This window comes from Zalophus californianus, chromosome 11, assembly GCF_009762305.2.
Source record: "Zalophus californianus isolate mZalCal1 chromosome 11, mZalCal1.pri.v2, whole genome shotgun sequence".
NCBI lineage: Eukaryota > Metazoa > Chordata > Mammalia > Carnivora > Otariidae > Zalophus > Zalophus californianus.
In genome coordinates this window covers 113,104,751-113,127,113 of record NC_045605.1, presented here as the reverse complement: position 1 = coordinate 113,127,113, position 22,363 = coordinate 113,104,751, and the positions used below count along the sequence as shown (strand labels likewise).

Sequence of the window (22,363 nt, the reverse complement as noted above, 5' to 3'; positions counted from 1 at the left end):
GTGCACTTGCTCTCTGGAAACAGCCAGCTCCCCCGCAGACCCTGGCCGCGAGACACTTGTGGCCTTAAAGGTTCAGGACCTCCTGCCCAAGGGTGTAGGCCCAGCCCTGACACCCACATCGCTCTGGCCACACAGGTGGCAGTCACCTGTCCACAGAGGACACCACAGCTCCAGGTAGCTCCAGAGGCTCCCTGCTGTGCCTCCTGGTCTGGTGACAATCACTTTAATTTCAGAAGTGCAATAGCACCCACCTCAGCTGCTCCCTTCGGTGCGTGCTTCCCACTTCCTGCCTGCCCAGGCTCAGTCTCCAGGAAGGATGAGGGCAGGCCTGTGCCTTCTCTGGATGCTCAGCAGAGTAGGAGAGAGAACCAGGAAGCCAGGGCTTGCCAGGGCTCAGGGGCAGGGCTGGGCCTGAGAGGAGGGCCACTTCCTGCACCACCTCTGAGAGCTCACCTGTGATGCTTCAGACAGCAGGTGGGGAGGCCCGCTACGGGGGGGGGGGGGGGGGCGTGCTGCCATTCCCCCAGGGTGGTTCCCCAGGAAGTGTTCTTTGTCAGCCCCAGGTAAACAGGCCAACTGCCTTTGGAACCCTGCTCCTGATGCACCATTTTCTACCCCCCACCCCACCCCAGGAACAATAGCCAGAGGCTTTGGGTCCTTGCATGTGCCTGGGGTGCCCACCACTGCCTGGACTTGCCCTCTGCCTCTTCTCTACTTCCTCCTCACCCAGCTGGCAGAGGCAGGGGGAGTCAGTTCAGGAGGAAGGATACTGGCCCCACGCTGGGGGCAGAGGGTGGGGCCTGGGCCTAAGGAGGGGGCCACAGCCTGGAGTCCCCTCCCACACCTGTTCTGTGCCCTAGTAGTGAACAGCCTAGGCCACAGGCATCTTCACCCTCCCATCAGACACCCCCATCCCTCAGGGGGTGCCCATGCTGGACTGGGGCTGCACAAAAAGACTGTAGGATCGGGGCGCCTGGGTGGCTCAGTCAGTTAATCGTCTGCCTTTGGCTCAGGTCCTGATCCTGGGGTCCTGGGATCAAGCCCCGCATCGGGCTCCCTGCTTGGTGGGGAGTCTGCTTCTCCCTCTGCCGCTCCCCCTGCTTGTGTTCCCTCTCTGTCAAATAAATACAATCTTTTTAAAAGCAGACTGTAGGATCTCCTGGATTGTGGAGGAGCCAGCCCTCTCCTGCCTGGGGAGCTCGGAGCACAGGGCCGCAGGGTCTCTGGCCTTGGATCATACCTTTGACACCCACTCACAGACTGACGCCTGACACCTCACTCCCCCAGACCAGAGGGGCCAGCCGTAGAGGAGGGGGTTCTGCCCCGGGGCCTGGCGCCCAGGATAGGCCCCTCTGCTGCGGCAGCTGAGGCTGGGACATACCCGGCAGGGGATACCTGGCGGCTGCTGGGGTGCAGCGAGACCTGCCTCGGGAAGATCTTAGAACCTCGCCCTGCGTGGTCGCCAGGCACGTCCCCACGGGTGAGGGGCTCCCGATCCGCCTACCCGTCCACGGGCACCCCAGCTCCGGGGGGGTGGGGTCTGCGGGTCCAGGGGGCCCACGGGGCGGGCGTTGGGGACCGTCCGCAGGGAGCCCCAGGGGGCGGGGCCGAGTCGGAGGGGCGGGGCGTCCTCGTCCCCCCCCCCCCCCCCCCCCCCCCCCGCCCCGCGCCCGCCGGCTCCCGGGTCTCTAACCTGCCGCTCAGGTTCCTCCGCGCGGCCCCGCCCCGGCCCGGCCCAGCCGCGCGTCCCTCCCGCTGCCGAGCCCGGGCCGCCCAGGCGAGGAGCGGACAGACAAGCGGACGGACGCGCGGACAAGGGGACCCACGGGCGGCGCAGGCACGGGGCCGCGAGGAGCAGGTGAGCGCCCCCACGGGTCCCCACCTAGCCCACTCAGACCTGCCAGAATCCCTGCGGACGGCGGTCTGGCTCGGCCTCAGTTTCCCCAGGTGGCCGTGCGACTGGGGGCTCTGGCAGGAGTCCGTGGGCCGGGCCTGGGCGCCGAAGGCAACGGGGTGCGATAGGGCTGCGCTGAACCCGTGGCCAGGAACTTGGTCCGGCTGTGGCCTGGTCTGCCTGGTCCTGGGGCGGTGCCGGTGGGCAGGGACGTTTTAAAGGCAGTGGCACCTGAGTCAGCCGGCCCCCTCCCCGCCCTGGGGCTCGGTGGAGGGAACCCCTTCCTCCAGCGAAGGAGGTGGGAAGGGGGTTCTCTCCCTGCCCCTCGAAGGCCCTAAACCCCCTTCCACAGGACAGGCTGGGGCCTCCTTTGTGGCCAATGGCTCCCTGTGGGCTGGCTCAGGAGGCACTTCCTGGGTGTCTGAGCCAGGAGGGAATCCAGGGCCAGAGAAGCATCAGGCTAGGGTCAGGTTCTGGGTCAAGGGGTGTGGGAGTTTCAGGGAGGAGGAGCCTGCATGCTGGGTGGCAGGGGGCCTGTGGGCGCTGGACCTGAGGCTCCCCCAGGTTCCTCCTCCCTGGGTCAGGCTGACCTGGGGCTGCCCCTGCGTATGAAGGTGTCCCTGGTGGCTGGGGAGGAGGGTAGGCGGGCTTGCAGTGCTTCTGAGGAGCACCCACAGACCCCCTCTACCCCCACTCCAGGGGTAGTCAGCCCCAGCAGTAGCAGTTCGGAGAGCCAGGGCCCAGCCGGGGGTGCCTCTCCTTCTCCACCTCTGTACTGCTCCCCCCAGCCCCCGCCCTGGGGGGGGCCCAGGCCTCTCCTGGGGCCTGCCTAGAACGGGGCCTCAGTGGCTCAGCATTCCACCCTGCCCAGTCTGTTGGATCCCCTGTGCCCGCCTTCCCAGCGCACCTTGAGCCCACCCCTTCCCCACCCAAGCTTCCCAGGCTTATCCCTCCTTACCAACCAGGTTGGGCCCTCCCCAGCAGGCAGCTCCCAGACCTGGGCAGAGCCAGGGCCCTGAGGGGTTCCCCCATTCCAGAACTCCACCCAGCTCCCTCTGGGGCTTAAGCTGACTCCTCCCCAAGGTCACTTGGCTGTGAGCTGGAATTTGAACTTGGAGCTGGTCCCTCCACCCTCCCTGCCCTGCTGGGGCCTCCACCACTGCCCAACCAGGCACCAACCTCAGCCCTCCCTTTGCACCCGGAAAATGGCCGCAGTAAAACCAAAGTGCAGTCTGGGCCCCGAGCTGCTCCCAACCCCTTGGGCCCACACGGCTCCCCTGCCCCAGTCAGCTGACTGGAGCAGGTCTGTGGTGGCCCCTCCCCCAGCTGCTCCCCAACCCAGATGCCAGCACCTGGACTCACCTTTCTGGCTGGCCCTGCTGGGCCCCCCACCCTGCTCCAGGGAGTTGAAGGTCATGGGTTCCTAGCCTAGGCACCCCAAGGAGGTGGGCCGTGTGTCCCAACCTGTGAGTGTCTGTGTGTGCCTGGGGGCCTGGGTTTTGCCCAGGTTTGTGTGTGCCCAGACACACGTGCCCAGTGCCCTTGGCTCAGCCCCCAGGAATCCCATTAAGCAAACACTTGGCTCCCTCGCTGAGGTCATGAGCATTCCAGACATTCTCCATGGACAGATGGTCAGAGGAATCTGACCAAGCCCCTACTCCCCCCCATCCTGAGAGAGCCAGGACCCTCCGTGGCACATGGGAGGGGGTGCCTGAACCCCCTGGCCCCTCACACCTCCTGGAAACCCTCTTTGTAGGTAGGACCTGGTCAAACCAGAAAGTCCTGGGGTGCTCCCTGCCCCTAGATACCAGTACCCCTGGCCTATGGACCACCCACTCTGGCCAACCCCAAATACAGAGGGACAGCCTTGTGGGAGGTCCCCAGGGGGCACAGACCCCACAGGACATGTCAGTCTGACCCAGGGGGGCCAGGCTCTGCTCACCCCCCTGAGGGTGTGCTCCGTTTAGACTTTGTTCTGGGCTCTGGGTCCCCAAGGCCACACACACCCCCGGCCCCATCCAGGGCCCAGTCTCATCCTGTGCTGCCTTCCTCTGGTATTGGCTCCCACCTGACTCAGGGCCGTTGAACATGTGTTCCCTCTGCTTGGAAGGGGGTTCCTCTCCTAGGTCCCCTCTCAGAGCCCTCAGGACACTGTCCTTGCAGGCCCACCCAGACAGCCTTGAGAGTGGGACTCCTCTACTGGCCCCCCTCGGGCTCCCTGTGGAAGACCAAGGGTCTGGGGTGAGATAGAGGCCCATGCCTGCCAGCTGGGACCTGGGCCGGGAGGTCCTGCTGTGTCCAGGAGGCAGGACTCCACTCCCTGAGGACACGCTGCCCAAGCTCCCTGGGGAACCTGGCCAGGACACCAGGGCTGCAGCCTCTGGATCTGGGGTGGGCGGAAGAGGAGATCAAGTCCTGCCCTGGGAGCAGTGAAGCCACCGACCAGACCCCAGGGAGGTGTCAGCTTGGCTGCCCTCTCCACTCAGGTGTGGGCCGGGCACTAGGCCCTGGACTCAGGCCACAAGGTTGCCCTTCCATCACCAGCCACCACCAAGGACGCCATGAGCCAGTTGGGGTCTGTGAGCTGCTGCCCAGGTGCTGCCAAGTGAGTCCCCACCCCCCATCCACTGAGCAGTCCCCAGGGAGGGGTGCGGTGTGGGCCTCGCCCTCACCAGCCCCTCCCCTGCAGTGGCAGCCTGGGCCGGTCTGACGGTGTGGCCAAGATGAGTGCCAAGGACCTGTTTGGTGAGTGAGGCTTGAAGATGGGCTGTGGGGTCTCGCCCGCTCCCCTCCCCCAGGCTGTGCCAGGCCCCCACCAGGGAGATGCAGGTCAGCCCTTGGTGCCCAAAGGAGGCCCCTGGACCCTCATTAAGCAACAGCTGCTCAGGTCCCCCCTCCCTCACCGTAAGGAGAGAGGCCTTTACTAATAATTCAGGGACCATCAATATTGATTCGGCTGTGCTCTTCACTGCAACCAGATAGCCCAAGGGGTGGGGCTCAGACTGGACGGAGAGCCAGGTGTCTGCTGGGGGGCAGGGGGCGGGGCCTGGCCAGCCCCACCTCGCCCAGCTCTGCCTCTCCCCCCAGACGCTCTTTTGTGCTTTTGGACTTGGCGCCCTGTCTGGAAAGCTAGGAGCCCCAGGGAAGGACCGAGAGATGTTAGCTGGCAGCTCTTGGAGTTGGGGGAGGCCCAGGCTTGGACCACTTCCCAGAATGGTGGGCAAGGGGCCTCCCAGGGAGGAACTGCTGAGCCTCCTGCACCCACCCCAGGACAGACCCCTAGCAGGGGGTCCTTTTCTAGGGGCCATCTGGGGGCAGAGGGAGGTTTTCCGTCTGCCCAGAAGGGCCCTCACATTTCACACTCTCGAGTCCTTTCTGGCGGCAGCCCCCTCGCCTCCATTCGGCCCTTCCTGTGGCCCAACCTGGGAGTCCAGTCCCACCTGTACCAGGGGCTGTGGGTCCTGCCCTCTGGGGTGAGTGACTGGTGACTCCCTGCTCAGAACAGAGGAAGAAGTACTCCAACTCCAACATCATCATGCACGAGACCTCCCAGTACCACGTCCAGGTGAGGCCAGTCCCCAAGGAGCACCTCCAGAGTCCCTGGGCAGATGGGGAACCTGAGGCACAGGGAGACAGCCCAGCTTCTGACACCCAGAGCAGTTAGACAGAGCCAGGGACTGCCCCACACCTGTCCTGGGCTCACCCACGGTGAGGGGAGCCCCCTCCAATCCTGGGAAGCTCACAGTCTGGGGGGACACAGGAGCCCTGGAGCTATGTCAGGGAAATGGAGATGCCAGTGGCCAACACAGGCCAGGCAAGGACAAGGCCTGGGTGCTGTCTGGCAGCACTTGGGTGGGAAAACTCTGTGGGAAGGAAACTGTCATCCCGGCCCCCAAAACAAGGAACCGGATTAGGGGGGAGAAGATAGGACACAGACACACTTAGTGAGCTCCTGCAGGAAAGCCTCGGACGGCCAATTCAGATGGACCCTGGGAGAGTCCAGACTGGTTAGCTGCACTCCAGACCAGCACCCAGCTCAGGAGCCTTTTCACCCTGGGTCAGCTTTGATTCACACTTAGAACCGAGGAAATACGTTTTTTAAATGACCTTCCTGGTTCTTGGCCACTGTCCCAGACTGTAGGACAACAGGGCTAAGATTGGCTGAGGAGGGAGGAAGGGGCAGCCTTGGACCAGGAAGAGGGGGGGCTTGGACCAGGAAGTAGGGGGGACCCTGGACCAGGAAGGGGGCCCTGGACCAGGGAGGGGGCCCTGGATCAGGAGGGGGGGAGCCTGGATCAGGAAGGGGGCCCTGGACCAGGAAGCGGGGCTTGGATCAGGAAGGGGGTCTTGGACCAGGAAGGGGGGCCTGGACCAGGAAGGGGGCCCTGGACCAGGGAGGGGGCCCTGGATCAGGAAGGGGGCCCTGGACCAGGAAGCGGGGAGCCTGGACCAGGAAGGGGGCCCTGGACCAGGAAGCGGGGCTTGGATCAAGAAGGGGGCCTTGGACCAGGAAGGGGGGCCTGGACCAGGAAGGGGGGCCTGGATCAGGAAGGGGGGCATGGATCAGGAAGGGGGCCTTGGACCAGGAAGGGGGGCCTGGACCAGGAAGGGGGGCTTGGATCAGGAAGATGAGGACTTCTTCCCTCCCCACAGAACCCCCCAAACCCAAGAGGCCAGGCGAGTCACTGCTTTCTGAGCCTCAGTTTCCTGATCCATACAATGGGTCCACAGAGACACTGGGAGTCCCTAGGCTCTTGAATTGGGCTGTGTTGAGTGAGCAGCCCTCCCTGCCAGGCTGCTGACTCAGGGTGCAAGGGCAGGGCACAGGGTGGGAAAAGGTCAGCTTCATCCCCTTCCTTCCCAGGCAGCTGGGCCACCCCTCTCGGAGGGTAGGGCAACGTTGCCCTTCTGGACTTTGGTCGGAGCTAGCCTGTGGAAAGACCCCAACCCAGGGGCACCTCCCCTGCTTGCCCAGCACCCAGCAGGGCTGGGGGAGAGGATGGGCTTTGCCTGCCCCTCCCAGGTGAGGAAACCAAGGCAGAGAGAGAGGGTAAGAGGTGGGAGCAAGACCAGACCCACCCCTGGCAATGGGGGTCCGCTAAGACTCGTGGGTTTGCTTGCTTTCCTGTTTCCTAGGTTAGTGTGCTGGAGGCGGAGGGCATGCAGTTGTGTTTCAGGTTGGTGGTGTCACAGGCAAGGTCTGGACACAACAGTTGCTTTACCCCCAAAACTCACTCCTGCTGACCCTAGCGGTCAGGGTCTTCCCCATGCACCGTTCAGCAACACTGCTCTGTCCCGCAGCTCTCGAGGTTGACTTTTGGAGAACCCCGCTCCCCCCCGCTTCCGCATAATTGAATTCATATAGTTTAAGACACTTTGTTCTGCTGCTAAACTTATTTCAAGAAAACGCATGTGTAGGATTAGACTTCTCTACAGCTCTGGTCTGCAGGGGACATTTCCACCGGCTGTGCCAGCCCCTGGGGACCCTGCATGTGGCCCTGCTGTGGACACTTGTTTGTACAATTGCACCTTATTGATGGGTGGGAGTCCTTTGCACACGTTGTCAGGTGTGTGGATTAGAGAGCTCTTCTCCCAGTCTGGCTTGCTGATTTATATGCATAACCGTCTTTTGATGAACAGAAGTACTTAATTTTGATGATGTCCAGCCACATCCACTCTCCCCCTAAGATTAGGGTTGTTTTGTTGGGGTGTTTTGTTTTGGGTTTTTTTGTGGGGGGAGGGAGTGGTCATTGCCTGACCCAGGGCTCTGAAGATTCCTTCCCGTGTCTTCTAGAAACTCCAGAGTCAAGACTTTTACATTTAAGTCTATGATCCATTTGAAATTAATTTTTGTGTGTGAGACTCGAGGCTAATTTTTCCCGTAGCAATGTGCAGTTATATGAGGAAGACGTTCCTTCTCCTATCAAATTGCTTTGGTGCCTTTGTCAAAAACTGAGGAATTGAATGGGATGGGTCTGTCCGTGCTTTGTTTATTATTGAACTTGAAATCAGGCAGTGTGAGTCCTGCAACCTTACATTCTTTCTCCTCAAGATTTTCTTGACTATTCCAAGCTCTTTGGACTTGCGTTTACATTCCAGCCCCCCAGAAAAGCCTGCTAGAATTTTGACTGGCATTGAGTCAAACCTATGGGTCCACTCGGCACGATCTTAATGATCCTGAGTGCTTCCCACCCGTGAACGCGCTCTTTCCCCACGTATCAGGGCTACTCTGACTTCGCTCAGAATGTTTGTGTTTCCACTGTAGGGGTATTGAGTATCTTTTCTTTCTTTTTTTTTTTAAGATTTTATTTATTTATTTGACAGAGAGACACAGTGAGAGCAGGAACACAAGCAGGGGGAGCGGGAGAGGGAGAAGAAGGCTTCCCGCTGAGCAGGGAGCCTGACGCGGGGCTCTATCCCAGGACCCCGGGATCATGACCTGAGCCGAAGGCAGACACTTAACGACTGAGCCACCACCCAGGCGCCCGAGTATCTTTTCTCCAAACATTCCTTAGTGTTTGACTTGCAGACGCTGTTGTAAACGGTACTGTTTTTTTAAAAGCCATTTTCGAATTGTTGCTAGCGTATGGAGGAACAACTGAATTTCTGTGCAGTGACTGAGCACCCTGAGACCCTGCTGAACTCACTTATTTGTGTTAGTGATTTGCTTGTAGATCCACTGAATTTACTACTATACAATCAGGCTGTCTGAAATACAGAACTTTGTATCTTATTTTTAGAACTTCATTGCCCTGGCTAGGACCACCAGTACAATGCTGAATAAAAGCAACAAAGAGTGGACATCCTTGCCTGTGTCCAATTTTAAGAAGAAATATCCAGTATTGGGGCGCCTGGGTGGCTCAGTTGGTTAAGCGACTGCCTTCGGCTCAGGTCATGATCCTGGAGTCCCGGGATCGAGTCCCGCATCGGGCTTCCTGCTCGGCAGGGAGTCTGCTTCTCCCTCTGACCCTCTCCCCTCTCGTGCTCTCTATCTCTCATTCTCTCTCTCTCAAATAAATAAATAAAATCTTTAAAAAAAAAAAAGAAATATCCAGTATTTCCCCATTGTATAGGCTATATATTTTTGTACATAGTTTATTAGTGAAGAAGCTCCTTTCCATTCTTTGCTGAGAGTTTTGTATCATGAAAGGCGTTAAATTTTGTCAAATGCCTCCTCTGAATTTACAGAGATGTATTCATGACTGTTAGCATAAGTCAGTCACACTGATTGATTTTTCTGAATGTTGAACCACCCTTGCGTTTCTGGGATAAAACTCATTCATTCATTATTGAATTATTATTCAGTAAGTGTACTGTTCTTTTTATGTGTTGATGGGCTAATTTGCTAACATTTTGCATTAATGTCCATTAGAGATGTTGGTCTATAATTTTATTTTCCTGTAAAGCCCTGACAGATTTTGGTGTCAGAGTTGTGGTGGCCTTATTAAATGAGTGGGAAAGTATTCCTACTCCTTGGCTTTCAGAAAGAATCTGTGAAAGATTGTTTTTATTTCTTCCTTAAGTATTTGTTAGGATACACCTGGAAAGCCCTCTGAATGTAGGGTTTTCTTTGTGGGAGGTTTTTGACTATGAATTCACTTTTATGCATGTAAGATCTGTAGTGATGGCCCTTCCTCTTTTCTAATTATTGATCATTTGTGTTTTCTCTCTTTTTTTCCTTGATCAATCTTGCTGGGATTTATCAAGTTCATTAATCTTTTCAGAACCAGCTTTGGGCTTAGTTGATTTTTCTCTATTGTTTGGTTACTACTTTGCTGGTTTCTGCTCTTAACTTCCTTCTTTTCACTTACTTTGGGTTTTATTTGATTGTCTTCTTCTAGTTTCTCACGGGAGACCTGTAGACCACTGATATGAAATATTCCTTCTTTTCTAATTTATTCATTTACAGCTGTACACCCACCCCCCAACAAACACCTTTCGCCAAATCCTACAAGTTTGACGTACACGCCTTTAGTTTTTATTTTTATTTTTTTAAGATTGTATTTACTTATATGAGAGAAAGCACAAGCAGGGGGAGGAGCAGAGGAGCAGAGGGACAGAGAGAAGCAGGCTTCCTGGCGGGACTCTGTCTGGGGACCCTGGGATCATGACCTCGTCCGAAGGCAGACGCTTGAGCCTCCCAGGCGCCCCGCGCACACACCTTGGTTGCCATTCGGTGTGGAACACTTCCTGACTCCCCATGACTTCTTCTTTGTTCACGTGAGCACTCACAGCTACAGACACTCCCCGCCACCCCTTGTGTAGCGTTCCGAGGTCCTGCTGGGCTGTGTTTTTGTTGTCATTTGTCTCTGTCTTTTCTCATTTACCTCCTGATAGCTTTCACCGTTGGTTGTTGATGTAGAAGTGTGTTGCTCAATTTCCAATTATTTGAGGGTTTTCTAGTTATCTTTTCTCTTACCGGTTTCTAGTTTAATTCCATTACGGTCAGAGAGCACACTTTGCAGGGCTCCAATCACCTGAAGTGCACGGAGACTTGTTCCGCAGTCAGGCACGTGGTTTTGCTTGGCTTGGTGGTGTGTTTTGCTAACAATGTGTGCTTTGGGGCTCACCCTGCCTCGCACAGATGGGTCGGCTGCCTTTTGTCCCCTGCGTGCTTCTGCCCCTTTCTCTCTCTGACCTGCTCATGCACACGTAGGCTGGGACCACCCCTCACAACCACACTCAGTCTCGTGCGTGGTGGGGCTACCTGAATTGGGAGGAGAGAGCACCTGGGGCGTGCGGACTGGGGGCTCCCACTTCTCCACAGCTAACCTGTGTGACCCACAAGGACTCGTTAGACTGGTCAATAAAACAGGTAAAAAAGCCTGTGGTTGACTCATTTCAGAAGTAGGGGTGTCAGAGTTTCACTTTGCAATGCTTTTGTTGAATGAGACTACATGCAATTTTCTATTTTAAAAAGTGAGTTACATTTATTTTCCCAGAGACCCTCTGCTTTTGCCAATTTTTCTATTGGATTGTTAATTTTTTACTTATTCACAGATTTTTTTCATTCATTTATTATTGGTAATAACTATACTTAACAAAATAGAGCTTTTAACAAAGTAAGAGCTCTCACTCAAGTACATACTGGTCTTTTACGTATTAAGAAACTCAGGGGCGCCTGGGTGGCTCAGCTGTTGGGCGTCTGCCTTCGGCTCAGGTCATGATCCCAGGGTCCTGGGGTCGAGCCCCACATCGGGCTCCCTGCTCAGCGGGAAGCCTGCTTCTCCCTCTCCCACTCCCCCTGCTTGTGTTCCCTCTCTCGCTGTGTCTCTCTCTGTCAAATAAATAAATAAAATCTTTTCAAAAGAAAACAAAAGGAAAGAAAATTAGCCTTCACCATATCTATTACATCTGTTTGTCCCACCTTTTTTTTTTCTTTTTACTTCGTATACGGTATTTTTTTTTTTCCAGGCAGAAATGTTTACTTTTTCATTAGGTCAGAGTTTTTGGTCTTTTCTTCCGTGCGTCCGGGTTTTCTTCCCTGCTGAGGAAGGTCCCCCGTTAGGGGGCCGTTCTGAGGTCATCAGAAATGGTCCAGCATTTTCTCCTAGCACTTTCGCAGCTGGGTCTTGACTGCCTAGAGTTTAAGACAGTGTTTACCCAGTTGGTCTCAGCTTTGCTCACTGACTTCAGTGAAGGTCAAGGGGACACACTGTGGAGCCTGGAGGGAGGAGGAGCCTGAACCAGGCTTGAGGACAGAGGAAGGGGAGGGCTGGGCTGGCCAAGGGTCCCCGGGCCACCCCACAAAGCACCCCACATGGCCACTCCAGGTGCTCACTCATCCCAGCACATTCACTGAGGGCCTACTGTGTGCCAGGCATTGTCCCAGGCACTAGGGAAATAGCAGTGAACCCAGCAGCCAGAAAATAAACAAAGAAACATAATGTCAGATTGTGATAATTAAAAACAAGGCAGATCAGGGGGTTGAGAGTGATGCTGTAGCCTGGCAGGGGGAGCAGGTCTGAGCGGAGCCCTGAAGGAAGAGAGAGCTGGAGAAGAGTAAGGGAGGCAAACTGGGGATAGACCATGCAAAGGCCCTGTGGTGAGCCTATGCCAGGTCTGTGGGGAGAACAGGGAGGCTGGTGTCCCTGGAGTCCAGCCACAGGAGATGAGGTGGGGTGAGGGATTGTTTGTGTAGTGCTCCCAAAGGTTTCATCAGGGCATGTCCACGGCCCCCCAGACATTCCTCAAGGCAGAGCAGAGACCTTCCCCTAAGGTAGGGCTGTGTCTCTTCAGACCCCCAGGGTCGGAGATGTTCTCCACCACCCAGGCTCCCAAGGTTGGCCCTGGCCCCTCAGGCCCCCGGGGTGCAGCCCCTTGACCCTCGATGGGCACAAGGAGGGCTCTCCCCAGAGTGACCACCTGCCCGCCCCCAGCACCTGGCCACGTTCATCATGGACAAGAGTGAGGCCATTGTGTCCGTGGATGATGCCATCCGGAAACTGGTGCAGTTGAGCTCCAAGGAGAAGGTGTGGACGCAGGAAATGCTGCTGCAGGTCAATGACCAGTCTCTGCGGCTGCTGGATGTGGAGTCCCAGGTGTGGCAGCAACAGGGCAGCCAAAGGACGTGACCCAGACACGCAGCTGGGCCTCTCTGTGGGGGTGGGACAGGGTGAGGGGGGCAAAGGGCAGGCGGGGCAGGGAGGGCTGATGGGGCTGAGAATCCAGGGGAACCCGGTCACACACAGAACCTCGCCCACCTCTGGCTCCAGCCGGTCCACCGGCTGTCCCAAGGCAGGGCCTGGCTGTGCCCAGGGGTCCGTGTGCCACAGCTGCGGCCACGGCCTGGCAGAGTCTGGGTCTGCGTCTGTGCCACGTGCTCTGCTGTGCCCACCAATTGTCTGTGACTGTGTCCAGGCACACACCCCACAAGCTGGGCTCACAAGGCACGCCCAGGGCACTGTGTCCGTGGCTCAAGACCATCCCACACCTGTGGCTGTGAGCCCGTGTTGGTGTCACATCTGGGAGTCCCAGCCGTGTGACGCGGCCCAGGCGCATCCGAGCCCCCGGTCCCCTAGGAGGAACTGGAGAACTTCCCGCTACCCACCGTGCGCCACAGCCAGACCGTGCTGAACCAGCTGCGGTACCCCTCGGTACTGCTGCTCGTGTGCCAGGACTCGGAGCAGAGCAAACCCGACATCCACTTCTTCCACTGCGACGAGGTGGAGGTGAGGAGGGGCAGTGGCCGGGAGGACCCCGGTGCGCCTGCGCCTGCCTGATACCCAGTGCCCCCAGGCGGAGCTGGTGCACGAGGACGTCGAGAGCGCGCTGGCCGACTGCCGTCTAGGGAAGAAGCTGCGGCCACAGACCCTGAAGTAGGCGGGGGCACCGGGCGCGGGAGGGCCGGGGGTGGGCCTGGGGGCCAGGCTGAGCGTGCCTTTGCCCCCATTCCAGGGGCCACCAGGAGAAGATCCGGCAGCGGCAGTCTGTCCTGCCCGCCCCCAAGGGCCCGGCCCCCATCCCCTTCCAGCGCTATGGCAGTGGCTCCCCGTCCGCCAAGAACCGAGTGGGCCCGCCGATGCCACTCACTGAGCCAAGTACGCTGAGGGAGCCGGGCTGGAGCTGCTCGCGAAGCCCGTGGGGGTGGCCTCCGTCAGTAACACCCGATGTCTGCCTCCCCCATCCAGGCCTCCGCCGTCGGGAGTCTCAGGATGAGGAGCCACGCGCTGTGCTGGCTCAGAAGATCGAAAAGGAAACGGTGCGTCTTGGGGCAGGTGGCGCGTCCCCGTCGGGTGCGGCCCTCCAGCCGGCCCCCAGCCAGCACCCACCTCCTCCCCCCAGGCCGGGGACCAAGAGACAGTGTGTGGGGCTGTCCCTGCCGCGGGTGGGGGCGCCTGTGACTGAACCCCCGCCTCTGCTCTGACCCCAGCAAATCCTCAACTGTGCCCTGGACGACATTGAGTGGTTCGTGGCTCGGCTGCAGAAGGCGGCAGAAGCTTTCAAACAGCTGAACCAGCGCAAGAAGGGGAAGAAGAAAGGGAAGAAGGGGCCAGCAGGTGCGGAGGGGGCGGCGGTCCATGGGGCGGGGGCAAGGGGCGCGGCAGGGGGACCAGAGACGGTGGAGAGAACAACGTGCAAGAGGCAGGTGGCCACTGAGCTGCAGGAGATCCAGTCTGAGCAGGTGGGCTGCTGAAGGCAAGCGACGGCCGGCCAGGCTCACAGCCACCGCCCTGCCCGTTCCAGAGGGTGTCCTTACGCTGCGGGCACGGCCCCCCTCTGAGGCCCAGTTCATCGACTGTTTTCAGAAAATCAAGCTGGCCATCAACCTGCTGGTGAGTACTGGGCCCCCTCCAATCCACCCTCCCCACCCTGTTCCTCTGGGCTGACGACTGGGGGGAGTCGGGGATCTTTGCCCCCCCTGTCCCCAGCACCATCCCCCACCCTGTCTGTCTGCCCCCCACCCTGTCCCTCTGTGCCTACATTGTGGGATCCAGGGTCTTTGCCCTCCCTTGCCCCAGCACCATCACCCCCCACCTCTGTCTGCCCCCCCCCACCCCAGGCCAAGCTGCAGAAGCACATTCAGAACCCCAGCGCTGCAGAACTTGTGCACTTCCTCTTTGGACCTCTGGACCTGGTGCCTGGGGCTGGGGCTGGGGGTGCAGGACCCCGGGCTGGTTTGCCCCTGGCTGAAGGGGGGGGGAAGCAAATGCCTACCTTGGGCAGGCAGCTGGGGCCATGCGTCCAGGCGGTGGGCGTGGCTGGCCTGTGGTGCTGTCAGCAAGTCAACTGGGACTGGGGTCCGGTGGGCAGGGCCTCCTCTGAACCCTGCTTTGCCCCAGATTGTCAGCACCTGTGGGGGCCCAGACATCGCACGCTCCGTGTCCAGCCCCCTGCTTTCCCGTGAGGCCGTGGGCTTCCTGCGAGGCCACCTAGTCCCCAAGGAGATGACGCTGTGGGAGTCGCTGGGGGAGACATGGACACGCCCCCGGTGCGGCAGTGGGCAGTGGGCAGGGAGGGTGTGGGAAGGGGCCCTGGGCTGGGTGATGCAGGGCATGGGGTGCAAACCAGGGTGGGGTTCCCTGGCAGGCCAGGGGGTGGTCCCAGGTGGGGCTGGTTCCCATGGGTGGGCGTGGCTCACCTCCAGGACCTCCCACCTCCAGGTCGGAGTGGCCCCGGGAGCCACAGGTGCCCCTCTACGTGCCCAAGTTCCACAGTGGCTGGGAGCCACCCCTGGACGTGCTGCAGGAGGCACCCTGGGAAGTGGAGGGGCTGGTGTCTGCCCCCGACGATGAGGTCAGAGCACCCATGGCCCCGCCCCAAACCCACTGGCCATCTGCCTCCTCCACCGCTGCTCACGTCCTCAGCCCCCCTCTGTCCACTGCCTTCACCCCACACCAACCTAGGGGGTCCTTTTTCCACACAGCCGACTCCAGCGAACCGACCATCCTTTCGAAACTCCCCCAAACACAGCCTTGTATCTGAGCCCACAGCTCCACCTCCAGGAGACCCTCTCCCCCAAGTCAGCTCCCCGCATGCTCACAGGTAAGTTCCTCTTCAAATGAGGGAATGTGACGCTCACCCCTAGAAACAAGGAGGCTCTGATATGAGTGTGCTGCCACCAGGTGGCGGCAAATGCCTTGTTCATGGCGTTCAAAAAAAGCATTTTTCCAAACCAGAACCAGGTTTTCATTCTAACTTTATAATATAAAATTGAAGAGAAAAATGTCAAAACCCACCTGTAAATTCATTACCCTAATACGTTCTCTCTCTTTGTGTCTTCTCATGTATGTTTTAGAATCATGGTTAAAAGTTTACTAAGTCACAAAACTTAAGTGGGTTCAACAATCCCTGTCACTCACCCCATTGGGGCTGATTTAGGTCCAGCCTCAGAACCAGAGAAGGAGACTAAAGGTCTGGGCTAAGGACAGCCATTCTCCCCGCCCCCACATACATACTTCCACAGACCCAGGGCCTGGGGGACTCCCCATTCTTCTTCCCCTCTCCTCCGTTCTGTTCTCACTCCCGGCCCAGGATCTGTCTGGGAAGCTGGTTACCCTGCCAGATCCCAGGATTCGGTTTCAGCAGGGGAGGGGGCTGAAATCTGTGTCTTACACAAGTGTGCCCCTCTTGCTGCACGCCCCCGCCCCCGCCATGGCCAGGCTGATGTCCATGGCTCCTGGCTTAGGACCACACTGGAAAAGACATTTTCATCCTTTGACCTCCAGCCCCTGGCCAGTCCATCCTGGCCAGTCCTGGCTCCAGGGCCACCTCAGCCTCAGCCCCCTCACCTGTATGGTGTCCCAAGGGCTGCAGCTGTGTGAGGGAGCTGCCCTGATGATCAGGGGCCAGACTGGCCAGGAGGCGACTGCCCAGCCTGGGTGGCAGCCACGGGCCTGCTTTGTGCCGAGGCCAGGACACCCACGCCATGCCCCTGCAGCTCGTGGGCCATCCTCCACTGTGGGTGCTTGTGGGCAGGGCTGTGGCTCTGAAAACACTTGGCCCTCCCTCATCGGTCAGCTGCTTGCAAGGATGGTGGTGACCCTGTCCTTTCTTGGGTACATGTCTGGCTGTGGGTCCCCTGGGGGGCCAGGCCTGGTGCCCCCTGAGATGGCCTGGCCTCAGGCGGGCCTTGCCGTGCCCACAGGCCCCCTCCTCCCACCCCCACCCCCCCGCGTGGCCCCCACCTCCGTGCAGGGGCCCCAGACGCTCTGGGGCTGTCACAGTTTCCATTCCCGGCTGACGAGCCTCAGCTTCTCTCCGCTGTGACCTCAGAGAGCTGAACAGGAGGCGGCACGCACCTGGGAAGCTGCTCCCCCAGCCCAGCCCCAGGGCCCAGAGGAGACCCCAGCCCAGCCCTGGGCCTCAGCCTTCTGTTCCACTCAGGGGCTACGAACCTGGGCCAGCCATGGCCAAGTACGTCAGGATCCTCTATGACTTCACAGCCCGCAACGCCAACGAGCTGTCGGTGCTCAAGGACGAGGTCCTGGAGGTGAGCCGGGGCCTGTGCTGTGGGTGCGGGGCTGCCCAGGAGAGGCAGGAGCCAGGCTGTCCGATGCTGGCACACGGCATGCCTGTCCAATCCCTTTCCCCAGGACCCCTACCCCTGGGCTCCAGTCTGGGTGCACAGCCTGCCCTTTCCCCACCCCCCCCCCCCGCACAGCCTGGATGAGGGGCCTCCCTGTCTTGGGATCTAAGAGAGGGCTCAGGGGCTCCTGTGCTGGGCTAAGCTGGGCTCACGTTGAAGGATAGGCCTTCTCTGTGCCAAGTGCGGACCCTCCAGCTCTCAGCCAGGGCTCATCATTCACACCCAACCCTGGAGCCCCCTTGAGACTCGGTCTGTTTGGTGCCAGTCCGCCAGTCCTGAATTCAGGCCACCCACTGGGGGATGGAAAGTGGAGCAGGCTGGGGGCGGTGGGCAGTGATCTATATGCAAAGGCTAGAGGCAACCTTGCTCTGGATGCTGCTGGAGAGGGGTAGGGGGAGATAAGGGAGGGATGGTAGCCTCTGTGGGTGGGACAGAAGGCTGGGCAGGGCAGGGGCTCCTAGGAGGACTTGTGACTTCCCCACAGGATTGGGGGGAGGCGGGGCTTTGGAGGAAATGCCTAGAACTCTCTCTGGCCCACCTGTAAAGAGGGGCTCATACACCCTGCGCTGGTGACCAGATGGGGGTGATGGTGGGGGTGGGTGCCTGCAGGTGCTCGAAGATGGCCACCAGTGGTGGAAGCTTCGCAACCGCAGTGGCCAGGCAGGCTACGTGCCCTGCAACATCCTGGACGAGACTCGGCTGGAGGACGCACCCCAGGAGCAGGTGAGTGCGAGGAGCGGGGGCTCTGCGGTCCCACCTCAGAGGGGGGATGGGCGGGTGCAGACCCGGGATTCCTCCGTGCCGGAGGGGGGGGGGGGAGGGGGGCACAGGCCGGGTCCTGGGAGGGGGGCGGCGAGAAGGGTTGCCTCACCTTCTCCTTACTACAACCCTGATGGGAGGAATGATGAGCGGACGCTGAGGGCTCCCCCACTCCTTCGTCTCTTGCCCCCACCCCTGCAGGCCAGTCTGAAATATTGGGGTCCTGCCAGCCCCACCCACAAGCTGCCCCCAAGCTTCGCAGGGAACAAAGACGGTGAGAGGCGCTCTGCCAGGGCATGAGGGCCACCAGATGGATGCGGGTACGGGGCCCTGAGCCCCCTGGGGGAAGCAGAGGGCGGAGGGTCCTCGAGCGGGGTGGGGGGCGGGAGGCGCCGGGTCAGCTCGCGGTGGGCCTGAGTGCCGGGCACCGCCCGCAGAGCTGATCCACCACATGGATGAGGTCAACGACGAGCTCATCAAGAAGATCAGCCACATCAAGGCGCAGCCGCAGCGGCACTTCCGCGTGGAGCGCAGCCAGCCGGTGGGCCTGCCGCTCACATACGAGTCGGGCCCCGAGGAGGTCCGCGCCTGGCTGGAAGCCAAGGCCTTCAGCGCCCGGTGCGCGCGCGCGGGGGGCGGGGCGGGGCGGGGCGGGGGCGGGGCGGGGCGGGCGCCCAGCGCTCACACCCGCCCCGCCCCGCCCCGCCCCCGCCCCGCCCCCAGGATCGTGGAGAACCTGGGCATTCTGACCGGGCCCCAGCTCTTCTCGCTCAACAAGGACGAGCTGAAGAAAGTCTGCGGGGAGGAAGGTATCCGCGTGTACAGCCAGCTCACCGTGCAGAAGGCGGTCCTGGAGGTGAGCCGGCCGTGCCACCCTCCTGCGCCTCCCCGCCCTCTCCTCCCTCAGGGCTCCTGGATTGCCTGGAAAGCGGGAGGCCGCGGGACCCCGGCCTGTGGGCCCCTGAGCTGAGGCTGCCCCGCCCCCTCCCTAGGAGCAGCAAGGTGGGTCGGAGCTGGAGGAGCTCATAAGCAAGTTTCAGTCCAAGACCCAGAGGAGGGTGGAGGGCGACAGCTAGACCTGGCCAGCCGGGCCCAGCGCACCTGCGGCTGGGGGACACGGAGACGCACCTGCGGAGAGTCCCACCCCCAGTGCATGGAGTATTATTTTTGTATGTGTGTATGTTTTGGACCATGGACACGGGTGGTGGGTGGTGCTGGCTGGGAGCAGCTCACCTGCCTCATGGCACATGGCCTGTCCTCAGGCTCAGCGGTGCCTCAGCCCACACGCACCTGCCTGCCCCAAGGCCCACCTCCCCAAAACTAGCCACCTGGAGATGCCAGCCCCTCATGCACCTGCCCCTGAAGCCAGGGCTGCAGCTTTTCCAGTCCCGCCCAGCCCCCTGCCTGGCTTTCATGACACCTCTCCCTGAGGCCACAGAACCCCCAGGAGGTAGGCAGGGACTTATCCTTTGGCCTCCTATCCACATGGGGGTTCCTCCTGGCACTTGTAACCCTGGCCCCAAACCTCACCCCCGTGGCTGCTACTTCTTCACGCACCTGCACCTCCACACCTCTGGATGGGCTGTGGGCCAGAAGGGCACTGACCTCAGCACCCTGGGCTCCGAGCTAGGCTTTGCCCCCAGATATCGCCCATAGTGCCCACCCAGCACACTGCTCCTCAAAGGTGGCCTGGGGGGGCTTCAGGCTCCCCTGGGGTGGGGTGCATGCTATATTTCCTCCACCCGTTCAAGGAGCATAGATGGACTGGACATGTACTCATTCAAGTATGGCCTTGGACACCCCCCACACACACCCAAGGCAGAGCTCAAGATAGGAACTTTCTCCAACCACGTCTAAGGCCAGGCTTGCCCTGTGTGCTGTGTGGGTGGTGGGTGAGTCTTGGACCACTGAACTCTGCAGGTTACACCCAGAGATGAGAGGTGGCCAAGGTTCAAAAGCCATGTCATTAAACCAATTAAGTATCCTGGCAGCCATGTGTCTGTCTCCTGGAGATGGGGATGGGGTCACTGTGGGCCTGGAGCCCACCTACAATTGCACCCTTTGTAAGAACCACGGGGCGGAGGCCAGGCCGTGGACATCTCGAGTGAGGCCATGTACCCCTGACTCCAGTGCGGGTTCCCAGGGGCCCTCACTTCCACGTGTATCCGAGTGGGCCCCGAGGGTATTCCTGGGAGGTGAGGGGCTCACTCTGCGTGCTCTGGCTCTCCCAGGCCAGATGTCCAGAAGGCCCAAAGACTGTAACCCAAGATGGGTGGAAGTCCCGGGAGCCAGGTCTGCCAGACCTCAGGGCGGGCCAGGGAGGGGCATGAGTCTTGGCGGCAGGGCCGAAGCTTAGCCCCAGGCTGAGGGAGGTGCCCTGGAGAAGGGCCTTGACATCTACGGGACCAGGTTGGTGGTCAGCTCTGAGGTGTCAGTGCAGGAGTGGAGGGGTCCCTGAGCACACAGTGGGCTGCACTCTGCACCTCGAGGACACCAGACCACCAGGCCAGTGCCCGTCTGAGCTCCTCCCGGGCCCCACCCTTGGAGGAGGCCTCTGGCACCCTCTGCTGGCAGCTCTGCACGCTGTGGTGTGGGCAGTCCAGGGGGCACCCTAGTATCTGGCCAGATGGGGGCGTCTTGATCTGCATTTCCCCAAAGCAGCTGGGGGCCCAGGCCTGGGTGAGGGTGTCTGGAGGGCTCATTCCTGGGGTCTCTGTGTGGTGGGCAGGGGCAACCACAGGGAGCGCAATGCAGTGGTTGTGCCTTGTGGGATTGGGGGGTAGAGATCTAGGGCCGTCTGTCAGCTGGTCTGCCACGGAGCCAGGCCCAGCCCCTAGGCCTCAGGAGCCCCGACTCTCAGCTGGAACTGAGTCTGTCCACCAGGACCCGGTCGGGGGGAGCTGGGCCACCTCTGGGCCTTGAGCACCGTGGCTTCCTCTCTCCAAGAAAGGAAGGTCCTCCCCAAGCCCCAGGCCAGAAGAGGAAGGTGGGTCCTCCCAGACCCAGGAAGGACCTCGCAGACAGGGAAATAAGACCCAGAAGAAAAAGGGAGGGATGGGGTGCCGGCTGTCCCTCCAGAAACTCGCAGATCCCCCTCGTCCAGAACCACCAGGAGGGATAGGCCCCTGACTGGACCACCCCCCACCAGCCCTATTTGACTGAGCCCCTCCTTTGCAGCAGGGATGGGCACCCCTCGCTCCCCCTGCTCTGAAGGGATCCTCTGACGGCCCAGTGGTGCCCACACTAGAACAAGCTCAGAGGGACTGCTCCTGGTCATGACCCCACCCGGCAGGGCTCTGCCTTCACCAGGATGGTGGTGCTGGCTGGGCTTTGGGGACACTACATTCTGGCTGGGTCGCTTGTCCCTTGGGAGCCTGAGAACCTACACCTGTTTCCTTGCCCGTCTCTCCCTCCCCTCCTCCATCCCATCCACAGGCCACCACTGCTCTGTCCCCCTATGTCCCCGCTGTGCTCCCTGGACAGCTTGAGGAGGACCTGATCTCCAAGACCCCAGGCCCCTGGTTCCCTAGCTCCCTGCAGCCCTAGGCCAGCTGCCATTACCCAGGAGCTGCTGGTTCCAAGATGCTCTGGACCCACCCGTCTGCTGGGCCTCTGGGCTCCTGGAAGAGGCTTCCCCACCACTTCCTGGGAGGCGAGGGTGGTGGGCCCAAAGTCACATGGCCTTCAGGGTAGGTGTGAGGACATGACGGCATCATTGTCCAAGGCCACCAGATTAGGGGATGACTGAGCTCTACGCTCTTTGGCATCCTGGTGACCTCAGTGTCCATAAAAGTAGACGTGGATGAAGAACAAGGCCCGGAGGGGCCAGGTCACCTGCCCAGAGCTCCAGAGCTGGGGAGGAGCTGGGCTCCAGTGCAGTTTGGCCTGATCTGTGCCCCTAACCACTCACCTCCTCACCTCCCACACTAGGCTGGCCAAGCAGGGAAGAGGGAGGGTCTGGTGGTGGCAGCCCCAGTGGTGGCGGGGACTGCAGAGGGTCTGCCCATGAGAGCGTCCCACTGGGCAAGGGGGGCTGAGCTGCCCGCCCGGCGTCCACTCTGTGCCCAGCTCTGCTGCCAGCAAACACCCCCACAAACAAGGCCCATCTCTGCTTTGGGCACAGGCATGTCTTTGTGGCCCTCCCCCGACCAGCTGGCTCTATTCGCCTCCTCTCCTACTCGGGGCCGCCAGGAGGCAAAAGCAGCTTCTTCTTCTTCTTCTTCCTCTTTTTTTTTTTTTTAAGATTTCATTTATTTATTTGACAGAGAGACAGAGAGAGAGGGAACACAAGTAGGGGGAGCGGCAGAGGGAGAAGCAGGCTTCCCGTGGAGCAGGGAGCCCGATGCAGGACTCAATCCCAGGACCTGGAATCATGACCTGAGCCCAAGGCAGACGCTTCACCAACTTAGCCACTCAGCATCCCCAAGTGGGGTTTCTTTAAGAAGAGTCTTTTCTTTGTCCTTTCTGTTTTACTTTCTCAAAATATTTGATTTACCAAGAGGTTAGTGCCTGGAAGGGCTAGCATGAGGGGTAACACATCCCGTACACCTGTATCAAGAAGCCAGGGATAGAATGGAGGCAAGAGGGGCACCTGTTTCCTGGACCAGGTGGCGCTTGGCAGGGGTGACGGCGGCCGAGAGAGGACTCATGGGAGAGGGCGGTACTGAGAAGGTGGCTCTGTG

The 22,363-nt window shown here is 60.0% G+C and overlaps 1 protein-coding gene across 5 annotated transcripts; it reads left to right on the top strand.

The window, feature by feature from the left end:
- The first annotated feature begins 1,682 nt into the window (after positions 1 to 1,682).
- On the top strand, positions 1,683 to 19,665 carry EPS8L2 (EPS8 like 2). Of its 5 annotated transcripts, none has more exons than XM_027578180.1 (21): positions 1,733 to 1,858; positions 4,381 to 4,499; positions 4,584 to 4,639; positions 5,395 to 5,459; positions 12,274 to 12,366; positions 12,916 to 13,065; positions 13,133 to 13,212; positions 13,292 to 13,434; positions 13,525 to 13,595; positions 13,767 to 13,893; positions 14,081 to 14,169; positions 14,397 to 14,471; positions 14,677 to 14,825; positions 14,998 to 15,130; positions 15,261 to 15,379; positions 16,721 to 16,826; positions 17,532 to 17,645; positions 17,883 to 17,955; positions 18,119 to 18,299; positions 18,405 to 18,537; positions 18,674 to 19,665. In XM_027578180.1, the coding sequence occupies exons 2-21, from the start codon at positions 4,456 to 4,458 to the stop codon at positions 18,755 to 18,757; spliced, it is 2,085 nt and encodes a 694-aa protein (XP_027433981.1). In that variant the 5' UTR covers positions 1,733 to 1,858; positions 4,381 to 4,455; the 3' UTR covers positions 18,758 to 19,665. The 5 variants fall into 5 exon arrangements, with proteins under 5 accessions (XP_027433983.1, XP_027433981.1, XP_027433978.1 ...); XM_027578177.1 differs by having other exon boundaries at positions 12,274 to 12,435; XM_027578178.1 differs by having other exon boundaries at positions 1,755 to 1,858; positions 4,439 to 4,499; positions 12,274 to 12,435.
- Positions 19,666 to 22,363: the final 2,698 nt, after the last annotated feature.

What these genes read in the sequence shown, in the direction of transcription:
- EPS8L2 (XM_027578177.1), top strand. Translation starts at nt 4,456, where the DNA reads ATGAGCCAGTTGGGGTCTGTGAGCTGCTGCCCAGGTGCTGCCAA. An exon ending in AGGGAAGAAGGGGCCAGCAG is followed by an intron (nt 13,894 to 14,080) that starts GTGCGGAGGGGG and finishes TGCCCGTTCCAG; the next exon opens with AGGGTGTCCTTACGCTGCGG. An exon ending in GAGACATGGACACGCCCCCG is followed by an intron (nt 14,826 to 14,997) that starts GTGCGGCAGTGG and finishes TCCCACCTCCAG; the next exon opens with GTCGGAGTGGCCCCGGGAGC.